The sequence below is a fragment of the Anomaloglossus baeobatrachus genome, chromosome 4 (assembly GCF_048569485.1).
Source record: "Anomaloglossus baeobatrachus isolate aAnoBae1 chromosome 4, aAnoBae1.hap1, whole genome shotgun sequence".
Taxonomy (NCBI): Eukaryota; Metazoa; Chordata; class Amphibia; order Anura; family Aromobatidae; genus Anomaloglossus; species Anomaloglossus baeobatrachus.
The window spans coordinates 528139414-528157627 of record NC_134356.1 but is presented as its reverse complement, the minus strand read 5'-3'; the positions used below and the strand labels follow the sequence as shown (position 1 = coordinate 528157627).

The 18214-nt window shown below is 44.7% G+C and overlaps 1 protein-coding gene across 2 annotated transcripts in view; it reads left to right on the top strand.

Moving 5' to 3' along the window:
• Positions 1 to 18214, top strand: part of ARNT2 (aryl hydrocarbon receptor nuclear translocator 2) — a 213045-nt gene that overhangs the window by 48202 nt on the left and 146629 nt on the right. For both annotated transcript variants that reach the window (XM_075345922.1, XM_075345923.1), the window contains 2 exons: positions 12479 to 12692; positions 15023 to 15236. In XM_075345922.1, the coding sequence (XP_075202037.1) occupies positions 12479 to 12692; positions 15023 to 15236 (428 nt within the window). The remainder of the gene's footprint in view (positions 1 to 12478; positions 12693 to 15022; positions 15237 to 18214) is intronic.

Genomic DNA, 18214 nt, shown 5'->3' with positions numbered 1-18214 from the left:
TCTTAGAAACGCACCAAAACGCAGCTATTTGCGTTTCTCATTGCGTCTTTCAACATCCCATTGAACTCAATGGATGAAAAGCGCAGTGAAAAACGCGGGAATAATTGACATGCTGCGTTTTTGTGGTCACCACAAAAACGCAGCTGAAAAAAAACGCTGTGTGGGGACAGCAAAAATGAAAACTCATAGACTTTGCTGGGGAAGCAAAGTCATGCAGTTTTGAGGCCAAAAACGCACCCGAAAAACGCGCAAAAACGCCGAGAAAAACGCACCGTGTGCACATAGCCTAAAACTGTGTGCCCACAGTGCATTTCTGATGCAGATTTGGTGCAGATTGTGGCACAAATCTGCATGTCTATCTTCATGCCAGCGAAGTCAATGAGAATTCTGAAGCGCTGTGCGCACGAAGCTTATTTTTTCCCTGTAGATTTGGTGTAGAAGATAATCTGCAGCTTGTCAATTGTTGGTGCGTTTTTTTGCGTGCATTTTTTATCCCTTCCATCCACTCAGGTCATTAAGAAAAAGGCATGACGGTTTTTGGTATGTTTTTCTGCCAGAAGGTGCAGATTTGATGCAGAAAATTTCACGCACATAACCTAAACCTGCTGCCATGTTGTCCTCCATATTCATGAGCTCTGTATAACTCTGTCCTCATCACTGATTGTTGACTCTCTACCTATACACAGTGTACACAGATAGCTGCCAATCAGTGGTGGAGTTGGGGCTCTATACAGAGCTCAACATTCAGAGAACTAATAGGTCTGCAGAAGATAAAACAGTGATTTTTATCAAAGCTACAACAAGTAGCCCAGAAAGTGACACATTGCTCATGCTGCTCTCAGATGGAATATCAAGGACCTGCTGGTGACAAATTCTCTTTAAACACCATTTAATATTCTATCCACCACAGCTATAAGGTCTCATTGCTGGGATTTGGTAATTGGAGTCCCTGTATTTCACAGTGGTACTTTGCTGCAGTTATAATTAACCACTAATGTACCGGTTTAGATAGCCAAGTATTTAAGCAATTAAAGCTGCAAGAAAATGTGATCCTTGAGTTCTCGTACCTGTCATTTGGTTATGAATTGACTGTAATCATCCAGTAGACATTTTTGGGTTTAGTGGGGCGATATGTCTTGCAGGAGTTGGATTCCAGACCTGTCATCATTCATTTCTCCATCTCTCCCTGCTTCCTAGTGTCTATGTCCTGCACTCCACTGTCAGGAAAGCATGTACCATACAATGCTAGAGAGGTCTGTACACAGTGGGAAGTCCACAGCAGGAGCGTTCTGCGCAAATGACACCTCCCGAAATGAGACGCTCACTCATAATTTGCAGTGTGCACAGTGTATTGCTATGTCCTTTCTTCATATACATGGAACGGCACCGTGGGTCCAGATACGTGACATTATTAAGTATACTGTATATCATGTCTTCAGCATTGAGTCTCTCAGCTGTCAGTAATTCCCATTATTTCTCTTTATAGTGACTTGATGTATTGGATTGTGCATCGTCTTACATGACAAGTCAGCCGTAACGTTAAATTCTAGAAATTCATAGTCCAGATTGAAGTGATCATAAAGCTACTCTATACAGGAGCCATATGTATTTTCCAGACACTGCAGTTTAGCATCTGTCTTGTGGTGTGCATTGGTACCACATGTTCATTTGCCCTTACTAGACCAGAGGTGGTCCTCATACTGTGGTGGTCATACAGATCCGAAATCTAGACTTTAGGCCAGACGACGTCCCGTTTCCTTTAAGTGGTTGATTGGTAATATCATCTTTATTTAGGTGCCTATTAAGGCATTAAAGAGGCTTTTATTCCTGATGAAATGACAATTCTTAACTCTGCATGGTGGCGTTAATCCTCCTAAATTTTGTTTACTAGGTATTAGGTTTTCCCTTGTCAAAGGAGAGTGCCCATACACTGATTAGACAGTATTAGAGACACGCCTCCAACTGGTAACACCCACTTGTCCATTTATTTGTACAGTTCTTGTAAGAATACATGAGGGACGACAGAATATATAGTTGTAACAAATTGCATGCCATAATTGTTGTGTTATGGGAATATAGTTAATTACCAAACTGACATGGCGACAGATCCCACATACATCACATCTGCTAATTCCAAATCACAAGAATATACAGGATTAAGCCGTCAAACATTCAAGCTAGGTTTTATTTTTTTTTCCCCCACATGTAGCCAGACATCTAATCCCATGCCACCCCCTGCAATGACACACAATGAACGAATGACACATGCTGTGCATTATGCAAACAAAACAAAGCTGTCACTGTCAAGATCCAGATGAGCAGCACTGCACGCCCGGTATAGACACGCCAGGCAAATCAGCGCTGAGCTATGCAAACATGGTGCATCCTTGTAGAATAATGATCAATCATACATATTCTAATAGTCTAATTTGTGTGAGAAGATTGAGTTATTATATGCAAATATTATCTCCTTCAACTTATCACTACGACAGCTGAATATGCAAAGCCATTTTTATACTGATTCTTAGGCTATGTGCGCCCAGTGTGTTTTTCGCGGCGTTTTTCGGGTGCGTTTTTGGACTCAAAACTGCATGACTGCTTCCCCAGCAAAGTCTTATGAGGTTTAATTTTTGCTGTCCGCACACAACTTTTTTTTAAGCTGCGTTTTTGAGCTTAAAAAAAAAAATGGACATGTCAATTCTGTCCTGCATTGCATTGGAAAAACGCAGCCCAAAACACGTCAAAAATGCATGTGTTTTTACTGGTGCGTTTTTGCGCGTTTTTGCTGCGCGTGCGCTTTTATGCGTTTTTGTGCGTTTTTTAGCGGCCAAAAACGCAGCGTCAAAAAAAACGCAGTGTACGCACATAGCCTTACAGCAAAAGATGAATTGTCCAGTCATTGTCTAAAGCCCCCAACACACGCTGCAATATATCTCACAATCCGTCGTTGGGGTCAAGTTGTAAGTGACGCACATCCGGCATCGTTTGTGAGGTATCTGCGTGTGACAGCTACGTGCGATCAGGATTGAATGCAAAACCGTTGATCGCAAACACATCGTATCTTTGTCTAGAATTGGGCGTTTTGTTGCACGAACCTAGTCAATTGAAACGTGTGACATCCCTCATACGATTTTGGTGTCTGATGCTATGTGCGCAGGTGTGCGCTCTGCACCGCAGCTTAAAAAAGGTCCGCTTCAGAGCGCAGCTGAAAAGCTGCGTTCTGAAGCGCCTCACAATGTCTGTCATTCACTAATCTCTGTCAGTCGGTCACTATCTCTGTCCCTCTCTCTCTGTCCATGTCAGTTTATCCCCCTCTCTCATACTCACCGATCGCCGGCGCTGCACGGCATTCACACTGCTCCGGCGGCTTTTACTGTTTTGAAAAAGCCGGCCGCCCATTAAACAATCTCGTATTCCCTGCTTTCCCCGCCCACCGGCGCCTATGATTGGTTACAGTGAGACACGCCCCCACGCTGAGTGACAGGTGTCACACTGCACCCAATCACAGCATCCGGTGGGCGTGTCTATACTGTGTAGTGAAATAAATAATTAAATAATTAAAAAAACGGCGTGCGGTCCCCCCCCAATTTTAAAACCAGCCAGATAAAGCCATACGGCTGAAGGCTGGTATTCTCAGGATGGGGAGCTCCACTTTATAGGGAGCCCCCCAGCCTAACAATATCAGCCAACAGCCGCCCAGAATTGCCGCATACATTATATGCGACAGTTCTGGGACTGTACCCGGCTCTTCCCGATTTGCCCTGGTGCGTTGGCAAATCGGGGTAATAAGGAGTTAATGGCAGCCCATAGCTGCCAATAAGTCCTAGATTAATCATGTCAGGCGTCTATGAGACACCTTCCATGATTAATCTGTAAGTGACAGTAAATAAACACACATGAAAAAATCCTTTATTAGAAATAAAAAACACAAACAGATACCCTGGTTAACCACTTTAATCAGCCCCAAAAAGCCCTCCATGTCCGGCGTAATCCAGGATGGTCCAGTGTCGCTTCCAGCGCTGCTGCATGGAGGTGACCGGAGCTGCAGAAGACACCGCCGCTCCTGTCACCTACACACAGCAACTGAAGACAGCCGCGCGATCAGCTGAGCTGTCACTGAGGTTACCTGGATCCAGCGGTGGCCGCGAGTAACCTCAGTGACAGCTCAGCTGATCGCGCTACTCACCTCAGTTGCTGCGTGGAGGTGAGAGGAGCGGCAGTGAGTAGCGCGATCAGCTGAGCTGTCACTGAGGTTGCCCGCGGCCACCGCTGGATCCAGGTAACCTCAGTGACAGCTCAGCTGATCGCGCGGCTGTCTTCAGTTGCTGTGTGTAGGTGACAGGAGCGGCGGTGTCTTCTGCAGCTCCGGTCACCTCCATGCAGCAGCGCTGGAAGCGACGCTGGACCATCCTGGATTACGCCGGACGTGGAGGGCTTTTTGGGGCTGATTAAAGTGGTTAACCAGGGTATCTGTTTGTGTTATTTATTTCTAATAAAGGATTTTTTCGGGTGTGTGTGTTTATTTACTGTCACTTACAGATTAATCATGGAAGGTGTCTCATAGATGCCTGACATGATTAATCTAGGACTTATTGGCAGCTATGGGCTGCCATTAACTCCTTATTACCCCGATTTGCCAACGCACCAGGGCAAATCGGGAAGAGCCGGGTACAGTCCCAGAACTGTCGCATATAATGTATGCGGCAATTCTGGGCGGCTGTTGGCTGATATTGTTAGGCTGGGGGGCTCCCCATAAAGTGGAGCTCCCCATCCTGAGAATACCAGCCTTCAGCCGTATGGCTTTATCTGGCTGGTTTTAAAATTGGGGGGGACTGCACGCCGTTTTTTTAATTATTTATTTCACTGCACAGTATAGACTCGCCCACCGGCTGCTGTGATTGGGTGCAGTGTGACACCTGTCACTCAGCGTGGGGGCGTGTCTCACTGTAACCAATCATAGGCGCCGGTGGGCGGGGAAAGCAGGGAATACGAGATTGTTTAATGGGCGGCCGGCTTTTTCAAAACAGTAAAAGCCGCCGGAGCAGTGTGAATGCTTTGCAGGATCGGGGATCGGTGAGTATTTGAGAGAGGGCTGCTCAATTCAGTTACTCAGGAGTTTAGCGGTCACCGGTGAGTCCTTCACAGGTGACCGCTAATCAGGGCACGACACAGACAGAGCCGCAGCATGACAATGAAGTCGGGTGAAGTTCACCCGAGTTCATTCTGACAGTGCGGCTCTGTCTGTGTCTGCTGTCATCTGCCATTCAGCTCTGCTACATGGCTGTCTGTGTCTGCTGTCAGCAGCCATGTAGCAGAGCTGAATGGCAGATGACATAGTAAAAACGCATCCCTACACATTACACACGCTTGGCAAGTCAATAAGTAAAAAAAAAAAAAGATGCCCAATGCATACGTCACAGAACACATGATCTAAAGGAGCGCACACAAAATTGATCAATTTAACATAGACTACTAACGCACGTGTGACAGCAAATGAACGACCTACGTGTGATCTCATAAGATCCCGTATGCAACCTGGGCGTGTCACATCGCAAATGCGATTGTACAACTAATTGCAACGTGTAAAGCAGGCTTTACTCTGTTAGGTATGGCCAGCTATCATTTAGTTTACAATTAATTTGGATCTGGGCTTTGGGGACTGGTCACATCATGAGCTCAGCTTGAACATCACAAAAGAGGTGTTCAGACATCCCCCTTTGGTGGAGCCATAGATTCCAGAAAATCAAATAGTTCAATAATTCATCTTTATACTGGGTACACATTTTTTAGAAGTATAGAAGAGTGACACATAAACATTTTCTATACTTCTAAATAAAAAAAACATACATAGCATTTGTATGACCATAACTATATCTATTTGACCATACATAGAGGGTCAAATGGAACATAGATAAACTGTGTGTGACCATTAGGATGTATAAATCAACCAATCTGATATTGTCAGCCCTGACTGAACTGTAAGGGTTCGTGCCCACGATCAGTGTTTGCAGTGTTTTGGATGTAGCATGCTTCAGCTGCGTCCAAAACGCTGTGTTGTACAGTATATGCACAGTGAACAGGATTTCTAGAAATCCTGTGCCCACTCTGCTTGTTTTTTCCGCAGAAAACACTGACCTGCAGTGCGTCTTTACAGAAAGCAGCATGTCAATTGTTTGCTGTGGATTCGCATGCTTCCTCTGTAGAAAGAACACACACGAGAGACCGCAACGCATCGAACCCTGATCATGGGCACGAGCAGCTGTGGTCTCCTCCGTTCCCCTGCAGAGGAGACTCGTGGCCCTGCAGATCAGGACCCTCTGCGTCCAGGACGCAATGAGTCCTGATCGTGGGCACATACCCTAAAGGCCCAGTCACACACAACGACTTACCAGCGATCCCGAAAACGATGCGACCTGATAGGGATCACAGGTAAGTCGCTGGGAGGTCGCAGGTGAGATGTCACACAGTCAGATCTTACCAGCGATGTAGGAACAATACAGCCTGTATAACGATTTCGGCAGTCATTGTGACCCTGTCACACAGTGTCAAACACTTTGAAGAAAATGGCCCGGACCATTCGGCAACGACTAGCGATCTCACAGCAGGGGCCTCATCGCTGGTAGGTGTCACACATAACAAGATCGCTAACGGGATCGCTACTGCGTCACAGAAACCGAGACGTAGCTGGGATCTCTCGTTATGTGTGACGGTACCTTTAGGCTATGTGTCCACGGTAGAATGTACCTGCGGATTTTTCTGCATGAAAATCCGCGACTTTTGCGGCAAATCCGCACCTTATTTTTGCCGCGGATTTGCCGCGAATTTGCCGTGGATTTTGATGCGGATTTTTTTTTTTTCCCCATTCTATACCCAAAATCCGCACCAAAATCCGCAACAATAATTGACATGCTGCAGATTTTTCCGGATCAAAATCCGCGGCAAATCCGCCGCGGAAAAATCTGCAGCATGGACACATAGCCTAAGAGACATATTGATAGCTAAAATTGTCACTTTCTAAAAATACTGATGGAAGAAAGCTATAACTAAGAAACGGCTTGAGGTAAGAGAACTCAAGGGTTTTACATTTCAGGCAGCGATGTTCCCTATTAATTTTACCAGTAATGTATGTATTTTTTGATTTGTCAATGAGTTAAAGGGGTTGTCCTACCTGAGACATTTGTGACGTATCCTTAGGATAGGACTTACAAGGTTGATAGATAAGAGTCCTGTTTGCTCGACTGTATATTCGGGGCTCTCATAGCAATGAATGGAGAGAGTCGGCGCATGCTCGGACACCAGCCAAAATGGGCGGATTTGAGGTAGGTGGAACCCACAACTATGTACCATAAATATCTCTTGTGAGACATCCCCTTTAACAATATGTTGAAATGACTGTTATATGTTTCATCATTGTTTGTCTTCTGTTTTACAGGTAGGTTATATTATTTTGTGCAGAACCAATGTACTTCTGGGTCATATAAATCAATACCCGAGGCTATGAATAAAGACAAGTGCAAATAAGTAAAGTGGTGTTGTCCACAGCAACCAGTGGAAAATTAATTGACATTTTGTAAACCGTTTACAAAATGTAAACATTTGGTTGCTATGGACAACACCACTTTTTCTATGCTACACTAGTATTTATACATGGCTATCACTGTGTCATGATAACAATGTGCTGAGAACAGACATTACTGATACATGGTACACATTAAGAAAGTCGCCAGTGTTTTTTCAGCTGACAAACCAAAACCTGTTCATCCAGCCACCGTACAGAGCACTAAGCGGGACATTAACCTCCACATTGTTTTCTATTTGGTCTTGGTGGCTCCTTGATGTAGGAAACATTATTCCAATAAATGTAGTAGTGACTACACAGATGCTGCTTTCAGCCAACAAGGCCCATCATTGCCTCCGAGCATTGATGTGCAAACCTCCTGGACACAGAAGGATGAGAATGTAGTAAATATTCTCCGCACAGGGATTGTGCTTTAAACAGATTTTATTTTATGCAAGTTTGAGGTTTTTCCACCAACAAAGTACATTAAAAGGGAACCTGTCAGGTGCAATATGTGCCCAGAGCCACGACCAGTTCTAGGTGCATATTGCTAATCTCTGCCTAACCGTCCCTGTATACACTAGCATAGATAAAGAGATCTTTAGAAAAAGTATTTCTAAAGATCCCATATGATATGCTAATGAGGCCAGCGACTAGTCGCAAAGGTTCTAGTTCCCTTGGCTAGTCACCCCCTTAGCATGTAAGTAAGCCCCTGTGGATGTGCTAGCATGCTAATGAATGCGCAGCATCAGAGGATGGTCAAGCTCACCTCTCTGCTGCCATCGCTGGATTTCGGCTCAGTGCGCCTGATCCTGGACTTACGGTCATGCGCACTACTTCAGTTTGAAGCTGGGACGCGTCCTCCTGGCTTCATAGTGCGCATGACCGGAAGTCTGGGATCATGCGCACTGAGCCGAAATACAGCGTCGGGCGCAATGGCAGTAGAGGTGAAACCATCCTCTGATGCTGCACATTGTTTAGCATGTTGGCACACCCACAGGGGCTTGCTTACATTCTTAGAGGATAACTAGCCAAGGGAACTAACGCCCTTGCGACTAGTCAATGGCCTTATTAGCATATTATAAAGGATCTTTACAAATACCTTTTCTAAAGATCCCTTTATCTATGCTACTAGATACAGGGACGGTTAGGCAAGGATTAGCAATATACACCCAGGACTGCTCGTGGTTCTGCGTGCATATTGCACCTGACATATTCCCTTTAATCAATAGATTGTGGAATAATAAGAAGTTCCACAATTGGATGTGTTAAAAAAAACATTCTTGTGCTGAGATAATCTTATATATGTGTCCCTGTTATGTACTGTGTAATGGCTGTGTCTGACTGTACAAGGACATAGTCTGGTCATACAACATCTCCTAGGGTGGGGAGGAAGAATAAGTAATTATACAGATGACATAGCAAAGTCTTGTAGCTGCTGCTTTCTGTGATGTAAAATATTACCCTGTCTGTTTTATCACAAGAGTGAGTGTTTCTGCGACATCTCTTGTGTCCTCAGCTCATCATATATCAAGTCAGTGAGGTGGGAGCTCCACCTGTCGTTCAGTGAGGTGGGAGCTCCACCTGTCGTTCAGTGAGGTGGGAGCTCCACATGTCGTTGCGTTCCTTGATTTATGATGAGCTCACAGGACTGGAGATGTGGCAGAAACACTCCTGTATGATAAAACAGGCAGAGAAATGTTTTACCTCTCAGAAAGAATCAGCTATGATTCTGTGCTATAATGTCTTTACACTCTGTCCCTGTACGGTCAGACACAGCCATTACACAGTACATAGCAGGGACACATATATAAGATTATCTCAGCACAGGAACATTTTTTTTAGCACATCCCATTATGGAAGTTATTATTATTCCAACATCTATTGATTAAAATGTACTTTGTGGGAAAACCCCTTTAAACTTAGTCCATTGTAAAATAAAAAGTAATGCAACTTTATAATGTGTTTATCTAACAATTCCTCACTTTTTCAAGACCTATGCTTGCTGTTATTGAATGGGAATATCTCTGCGTATATTCAGATCTGCCCTGAGATCCTGCCAGTTTGATACATGTAAGGCTACTTTCACACGTCCGGTTTTTGCAATGCGGCACACTCCGGCACTTTGCAGGAAAATCGCAACCGTTTTTTTTTGCTGCCGGTTGCGATTTTCCTGCATAGACTTTAATTAGTGCCGCATTGTGCCGCATGGGCTCCCGTTCGGTCCGGTTTTTGCCGCATGCGGCAGATTTAGCCGATGCGGCGGCCGGATTGAACGTTGCCTGGCACGTTTTTTCGTGCGGCAAAAAAACCCGCATCGCGCCGCATTCGGCCGATGCGGCGCATTTTTCAATGCATGCCTATGGCGGCCGGATGCGGCAATAACCGCATCCGGCCGCCGCATGCGGTTTTTGCCACTGCGCATGCTCAGTAGCGTGCCGCAAGCGGCAAAAACCGGACTGGCCGCAAAGGAAAAACTTATGCAAAGGATGCGGTGTGTTCACCGCATCCGTTGCATAGCTTTCACAGCCGGATTGAGCCGCAGAGCTCAAGCCGGATGTGTGAAAGTAGCCTAAGAGATTTAGTACATGTAGGTTCACATGGGATTTTTTTTTTTTGAGGGGGTGGAAAAATCTGACAAGTTTTTCAAGAGCAGTCCACTTCAGGAAACGCTGCTTTTTATTTCTGTTTTGTTATTTTTTTTTTTTTTTAAAGGCAACTGATGAGGTTTTTGAAGCTTTTTTTTTCCACACGGTTCTTGTGGACTTGTGACTTGACAGAGTCCAGCTTGGATCATATTTCTCAATGAATCCGCCTCATTTCTTTTTTTTTTTTGGCGGTGAGGTTTTCAAAACTTTTTTGGTAAAAATCTTTCACAAAACGCGGATGAACAGCAAAGTGTGTTTTCCATTAAAATGAATAGGAAGAGTATTCAGAGTATTAAAAGCTGTTTTGGAAGTGGATTTTGGAACAGATCCGCTTTAAAATTCTCCTAAAACAAAACCCACAGTGTGCACAAGATCTTTAAGATATCTACAGACCCCCTGAGATTTTTCTATGTGAAGCCACTTAAGGAAAAAGTCAGTAAATCTTTTCCTGAAGAGGCTTCGTTTGCCGTCTTGCTGTCGTTTTTTGCGGCGGCTCCATCCATCCCTGACGATTTTTTTCCCAATACTTTCGACTACAAAGAGCGGGTGGCCTCCAAACACAGCCACCCTAACAAAAAAAAAGTTATTTCTTTTAACCTCTTCACGGCCATGGGGCAATTAGTTAGAAAAGACTGAACATGTGACAACAATGTCATTTTTACATTGCTGTGCCTAATGTACATTTTTTGCAACCGTTTGCGGCGCTTTCCCAGGCGGGATCAAGGCAGAATCTGAAAAATACATATTCATATGCCCTTAAAGCACCAATCCAATGTTTTGTTATTTTTTATTTCACCAGTGGAGTGGTGCTTTAAATCTAAAGGTGGCTTTACACGCTACGATATTGCTAAAGCGATCTCGTTGGGGTCACGGAATTTGTGACGCACATCCGGCCGCTTTAGTGATCTCGTTGTGTGTGACACCTATGAACAATTTTGAATCGTCACAAAAACGTTCAAAATTGCTCATCAGTGACATGCCCCCCTATTCCCAATTATCGTTGCTGATGCTTAGGCGATGTAGTTCGTCGTTCCTGCGGCAGTACACATAGCTATGTGTGACACCACAGGAACGAGGAACCTCACCTTACCTGCGTCCCGCCAGCAATGAGGAAGGAAGGAGGTGGGCGGGATGTTCGTCCCGCTCATCTCCGCCCCTCCTCTTTGATTGGGTGGCCGCTTAGTGACGTCGCTGTGATGCCGAACGAACCGCCCCCTTAGAAAGGAGGCGGTACGCCGGTCACAGCGACGTCACTAAGTAGGTAAGTCCGTGTGACGGGGGTGCGCAATTTTGTGTGCGATGGGCAGCGATATGTCCGTGTCGCACAAACGATGGAGGCGGGTACGCACGCTAGTGATATCGGTACCGATATCGCAGCGTGTAAAGTCGGCTTAAGTCCCTTGCCCTGTCGTATATTCACCTTCTAGTGTCTTCATCCGTTTCCAGCGTTGGTGATTTGGGACCTGCCGACTACTCCAGTGTTTTATGGAGCGTGCTGGAGATCACAACTCGATACAAGTCTATGAGAGCCTCGTTCTGGCTTTCTTAGACTTACATTGGGAGCGTGTGATGTTACTTCTGACTTCCGGCCAGTCAGAAGTTACAGTCACAAGATGGCGTAGCGGTACAGGAGAGACGTCCAAAGTCTAATGCCAGTGGGTGAGTATAATACAGGGGGGCAGAGGACTTTTAAGTACCACTCCGGCACTGAAGACCCCATAAACACTGGAGTGGTGCTTTACACAGCTATGCCCAAGGGGAAGTAGCACTTTGGGATAGGCTTTCATCCTCTGAATGTAAGTATGAATCTTCCCATTCATTGACAGCAAGCAATGAGCTTAGAAATTGTGAGGACGTTAGATATTTGCATAGCTTTGTAATATACAATGTAAAACTAGAAATATGACTTTAACTTTCATTTACAAAATGGGCATAGTGACTGGCAGTGCGCCCACACCCCGCAGCAAATCCATTAAGTAAGCAAGCAAATCTACCCTACAAAGCCTGAAATGAAAAAGTAATCAGATGTTGGAGTGTAATATTACCAAGCCAAGGAAAACCAAATGATTACCAAGACCTGATGCCAGTGAGAAAGTATGGAAAGTAATTTGGAAGCTGAACAGACACTGACAGACTCTTGTGTACACATCCTCTCCAGTCCATCACACGTGTGTGTTCGTTGGGTTGCGGGGACCGTGTCCCTGGACGGCTCTGCTTGGTGCTGATTCTTATACTCTTCCGTTTTTTTCTCCTGCTCTGATTCTGCTTCCAGAGAGAATCACAGTGAAATTGAAAGACGTCGGAGGAATAAGATGACACAGTACATCACAGAGCTGTCCGACATGGTTCCCACCTGCAGTGCCCTCGCACGCAAACCTGACAAGCTCACCATCCTGCGCATGGCTGTATCCCACATGAAATCCATGAGAGGGACAGGAAATAAATCTACGGACGGAGCATATAAACCCTCCTTCTTAACAGAACAGGTGCTCTGCAAGCTATCAGCAATATGTGCCATTCTCACTAGCCATCCCTCCTAATGTGTAGAGTAACTAAGTAGTGACCAGGATAGCAGTAATACAGAATGTACCATATGTCAGTACATAACAACTGAGAAATCACTGTGATATTGTACATTGAATGCCTCCCGTACGTGCTTGAACTGCTCTCCTATATGTTCCATATGGACTGACTTTCCAGGTTTCCAGTAAGTACAAACCTATTTCTGTCATTCCTAGTAATGTTACTCACTGTACATTTAGCAGTCATTTTTAGTTCAATGTGTGTATTTTATTAGTTACACAGCATGCATATCTCTTTATTAGATGTTGAGTAGTCGAGATGACCCAAAAAAGAGATTATTATTATTATTTATTTATTATTATAGCACCATTTATTCCATGGCGCTTTACAAGTGAAAAGGGTATACATAAATACTAGTACAACAATCAGGAACATTACAAAACAGACAGGTACAGGAGGAGAGAGGACCCTGCCCGAGAGGGCTCACAGTCTACAGAGAATGGGTGAGGATACAGTAGGTGAGGACACAGCTGGTTGCACAGTGGTGTACTGGACTGAGGGCTATTGTAGGTTGTAGGCTTGTCGGAAGAGGTGGGTTTTCAGGTTCCCTCTTGAAACTTTCCACGGTAGGTGAGTGTCTGATGTGCTGAGGTAGAGCATTCCAGAGTATGGGGAGGAGCGGGAGAAATCTTGTACGCAATTGTGGGAAGAGGAGATAAGAGAGGAGCAGAGAAGGAGGTCTTGTGAGGATCTGAGGTTGCATGGTACCGGGAGTCTAGGTCACAGATGTAAGGAGGAGACAGGTTGAGGATTGCTTTGTATGTCATGGTTAGTGTTTTGAACTGGAGTCTTTGGGCAATGGGAAGCCAGTGAAGGGATTGGCAGAGTTGTGAGGCCAGGGAATAGCAAGGGGGAGGTAGATTAATCGAGCTGCAGAGTTTAGGATAAATTGGAAGGGTGCAAGAGTGTTGGAGGGGAGGCCACAGAGCAGGAGAAGGTAGTAGTCGAGGTGGGAGATGATTAGGGCATGCACTAATGTTTTGCTGCTTCTTGGTTAAGGAATGCATGAATCTGGGAGATATTTTTGAGTTCTAGTCTGCAGGAGGTGAAGAGGGCTTGGATGTGTGGCTTGAAGGATAGAGCAGAGTCAAGGGGGCAACGAGCTTGTGAGACTGGGGAGAGTGATCAGCCATCAACTTTGATGGATAGGCTTGTTGGAAGGGTTGAGTGAACATCTTCATTACCGAGCCATACACATTAGGTGATAAGGGCTCTATCCACATTATTTTGTAGGATCTTACATGTTTCATGGCTGGCAGTATACACCAACGCCTGACACATATTAGCTTTGTGTGAGAACTGTATTTCTGGCTCCAAAAAAATCAGGAAATATTTCCACAAAGTTATTCTGGATTCTTATAACAAGATCTGAACTACATTTTGAGTCTAGTTGCCCAACATTAGACATGAGCAGGGTTCATCTGGAACTAGATGACACAACTGTGTAGCAGCTCCAGCCAGATAACACTTTCCTGCTGTTGCGGGTATAGAAGTAGGTGGTGAAAAATGACACAAAAGCTATTTTTTTTTAAGAGAAACAGGTTTATATTATTCTAAATTTGCATCATAATGTTGGCAGAGCATTAAGTATTTATTTTACTCATTTATACACCACACCTGCAGAGATTGTCTTAACTTACATCCGTCCCTTTCCCGATTGGGGTTCGCAATCTAAATGCTCATCAGTGTGGGAGGATACTGGAGTAGTCAGAGGAAACTCACAAACACATGGAGAATATACAAACTCCATCCAGGTGTTGCTCTTAGTCAGGTTGGAAGGCAGCAGTGCTAACCACTGAGCTATGCATAGCCCCTTAAAGGGGTTTTACCTCCTCCTTTCAGCTCTTAGGCTCATAGATGATGAAAATAAAAAGCTTAGCAATGCTTACCCTTCTTCAGCGCTGCCTTTCTGCCGCTGCTCATCGTGATTGCTTACAAACCGCAGCAGTGACTTTATGATTACAGTGCACAAAACCGCTGCAGCCATTCACAAGGCTTGGTGACACATGCTGCCCATAGAGCCGCAGAGCCCAGTGATTAGTGACCGTGATCACGAGCACTGTAGTCCTGACATCACCGCTGCAGTCTGTAAGAATCACTGTGCAATAATAGAGCAAGTCTGGCAATAAAAGTCTAGTAGCAAATTGCATTCTCTTCAGTTGCTTAATGTATGGAGAACACTTGTATACATCACCGTGGCACTTTACCCTTTGCTTGTTTCTCTTCTGATCAGGAGTTGAAGCATCTTATACTGGAAGCTGCGGATGGATTTCTGTTTGTTGTGGCAGCAGAGACTGGAAGAGTGATCTTCGTTTCGGACTCTGTCACTCCGGTACTGAACCAGCCCCAGTCAGAATGGTTTGGAAGTACGCTGTATGAGCAGACACATCCCGATGACATAGAGAAGCTCCGAGAGCAGCTGTGCACCTCCGAGAACTCCATGACAGGTAGGCTTTCTTGGCACAACATACATATATTGCTTGATGTTGGACCATCAATCCTGTTACAAAGTCATGAAATATATAGAACCATTTGTCTTTCTTCCACCTATGCTGTTAACTACACCAACTCCATGCAGACAGGTAAAACGAACTGTCAAGGTAAAATAGAGAAAATACAATATTTCCGCAAAAATAGGGACATGTATTTTTTATCAATCATAAGTCAATAATAGATATACACTAAGGAAGCCATTGTCAATCTAATATATAAAGCTGAGTCTATGTATGTGTGTGTGTGTGTGTGTGTGTGTGTGTCCGCTAAAAGAATCTGCACCGTCGCATTTATAATCATGAAATTTTGCACAGATGCCTCATGTGACCCAGGATATGTTTTGACAGGAACATTTAACCCCGCGCTTTACAGTTGCTCTCCAAAAAACATGCCTCCATTAAAGTAAATGGAGCCTGGAACTACTGGTTTTAATAGTAGCTGTGATTGGTTGCTATAGGAACAAACTACATTGTTAGCATAAGAAGCTTATGTGTGAGGTAATATGGTGTTGGTGGAGAGACAGACACAGACAGACAGAGATACAGACAGACAGAAACAGACAGGGAAAGAGACAGAGAGATAGAGACAGTCAGACAGACGGTGAAAGGGACAGAGACAGGCAGACAGAGAAAGAGGAGATAGCCAGAGAGACAAAGATAGATGGGGAAAGAGACAGACCTTGATAGAGACAGACGGGGAAAGAGACAGAGAAATAGAGATAGACAAGGAAAGAGACAGGCAGACAGGGAAAGAGACAGACAAAGACAGACAGGGAAAAAAACAGGAAGAGAGATGGGGAGACAGACCTGGGAAAGAGACAGACCTGGGAAAGAGACAGACCTGGGAAAGAGACAGACCAGGGAAAGAGACAGACCTGGGAGAGAGACAGACCTGGAGAGAGACAGACCTGGGAGAGAGACAGACCTGGGAGAGAGACAGACCTGGGAGAGAGACAGACCTGGGAGAGAGACAGATGGGGCAAGAGACAGACGGGGCAAGAGAGAAACAGACACAGAGATAGAGACAGACTGATACAAAGACAGAGAGATAGAAACAGACAGAGATATAGACACAGACAGGCAAGGAAAGACAGACAGCGAAACCCATACAGAAACTGGGAGAGAGAAAGAGAAACAGTTTCTATCCCGGCCAACGCCCGGGTACTACAGCTAGTAATGGATATAAGCACAGATTTCTCACACATCCATAGTCTGTACATCAGACCCCAACTGCTGATCCGCCAAGTTTATTGTAACATTATGATCTTTTGATAGGAAATATTGAAGCTTCCTAGATACTTCCTGTTTACATTCCTAATTAAATTTGTTCTTTTGAAATTGTTTAATTAGTTTTTTAATTTTAAATGGAAAGTAAGTCAAGGGTAATACGGCGACTCAGCTGCAACACTGGTCACGCGGCCAAAGATCACTATTAGTAATGAGCGAGCACTACCATGCTTGCTACTCATAATGAGAAGTTGGATGCTTGGATGGGCACAAATCAAGTGTCTGAGTATAATGGAAGTCAGTGGGGAACTCGAGCAGTTGAAGATTACCCAGAAAAATGCTCGAGCCCCCCATTGACTTTTATATTCGGATGCTTGAGTCGCGCCCATCCGAGCATCCAACTGCTCGTTACTAGTACCGAGCATGGTAGTGCTGCTCACCCATAACTAGTTACGAGTACCGAGCATGGTAGTACTCGCCCATCACTAGTTATGAGTACTGAGCATGGTAGTGCCCGCTCATCACTAGTTACCAATACCGAGCAAGGTATTGCTCGCCCATCACTAGTTATGAGTACCAAGCATGGTAGTGTCCGCTCATCACTAGTTACGGGTACTGAGCATGGTAGTGCTTGCTCATCATTAGTCACTGTGTAAAGTAGAGAACTGGGCATCTTACAAAAGGAGCACCAAGTTCTCTGTTTTACTTGTTTTCAGGGATGGAACCCTACCCACAGTGCCGGAGTATTCATCCAAAATTCGTTATGTGCCGTTGCTACTTTGCAGCGCAATACAAGTTAATGAAGTCACATTGCGACCCCAATGGTACTATGACCGCAACAAGCAAATTGCAAAAAGCCATTACACACCAATATTTATACACTTTCATGTAGTCTTGTTCCACTTAAAGAATTTTAATGGAACACTGCATAAGTAAACAGTAAGCAAATTGCTCTAGATGCTGAATGTACAAATGAGCCAATGCATCTGTTCTTAAAACCATTTCCTTTTCAGAGGTTCTTTAGGACCACATGTCAAATACACCTCTAGTGAAACAAGACGCTGACCGCAGCAGTGAGAATGTACTGCCTCAGTGGTTTTTATCCTTTTATCCACTCTTTAAACTTATGTTTGTGGCCGTAGATCATCAATGATATTCTGACTTAGGTGCATCCAAGCCTAGATTTTGCATTCAATGAAAATACTTGCTGTGTTAGTATATCTACTATCATTAATTAGTTCTTTTTAATACATTACAACTTTGGTGCTGTAAAGCAGGGCTTTAACCCCTTAACAACCGCGGCCACAAATTTTATGTCCTAGCGGTCATAGTGTTAATCCCCACCAGCTACCGCGAGCTGTCGGTGGGGAACCACGCATATGTCAGCTGATTTTGTACAGCTGACATGTGCCTCGCAGGCACGAGTGGAATCGCTATCCACCCGTACCTGTGAACCCCTTGATTGGCGCTGTCAAGTTGTGACAGCGCCATTTTAAACGGCGATCCTGGTAATATCATACTCACAAGCCGCCACCGTAAGTCACATGATGTGATCACGTGGATCTGATGGTTGTTATGGCAGCACAGGGTCATGTGATGACCCCTGTAGTTCACATAACTTAGGTCCTGTAACCAGCAGCGGTGCTACTCTGATCGGGAGAAATAAATGAGCAATCAGACTGCTGATTGTTATAGCCCCCTAGGGG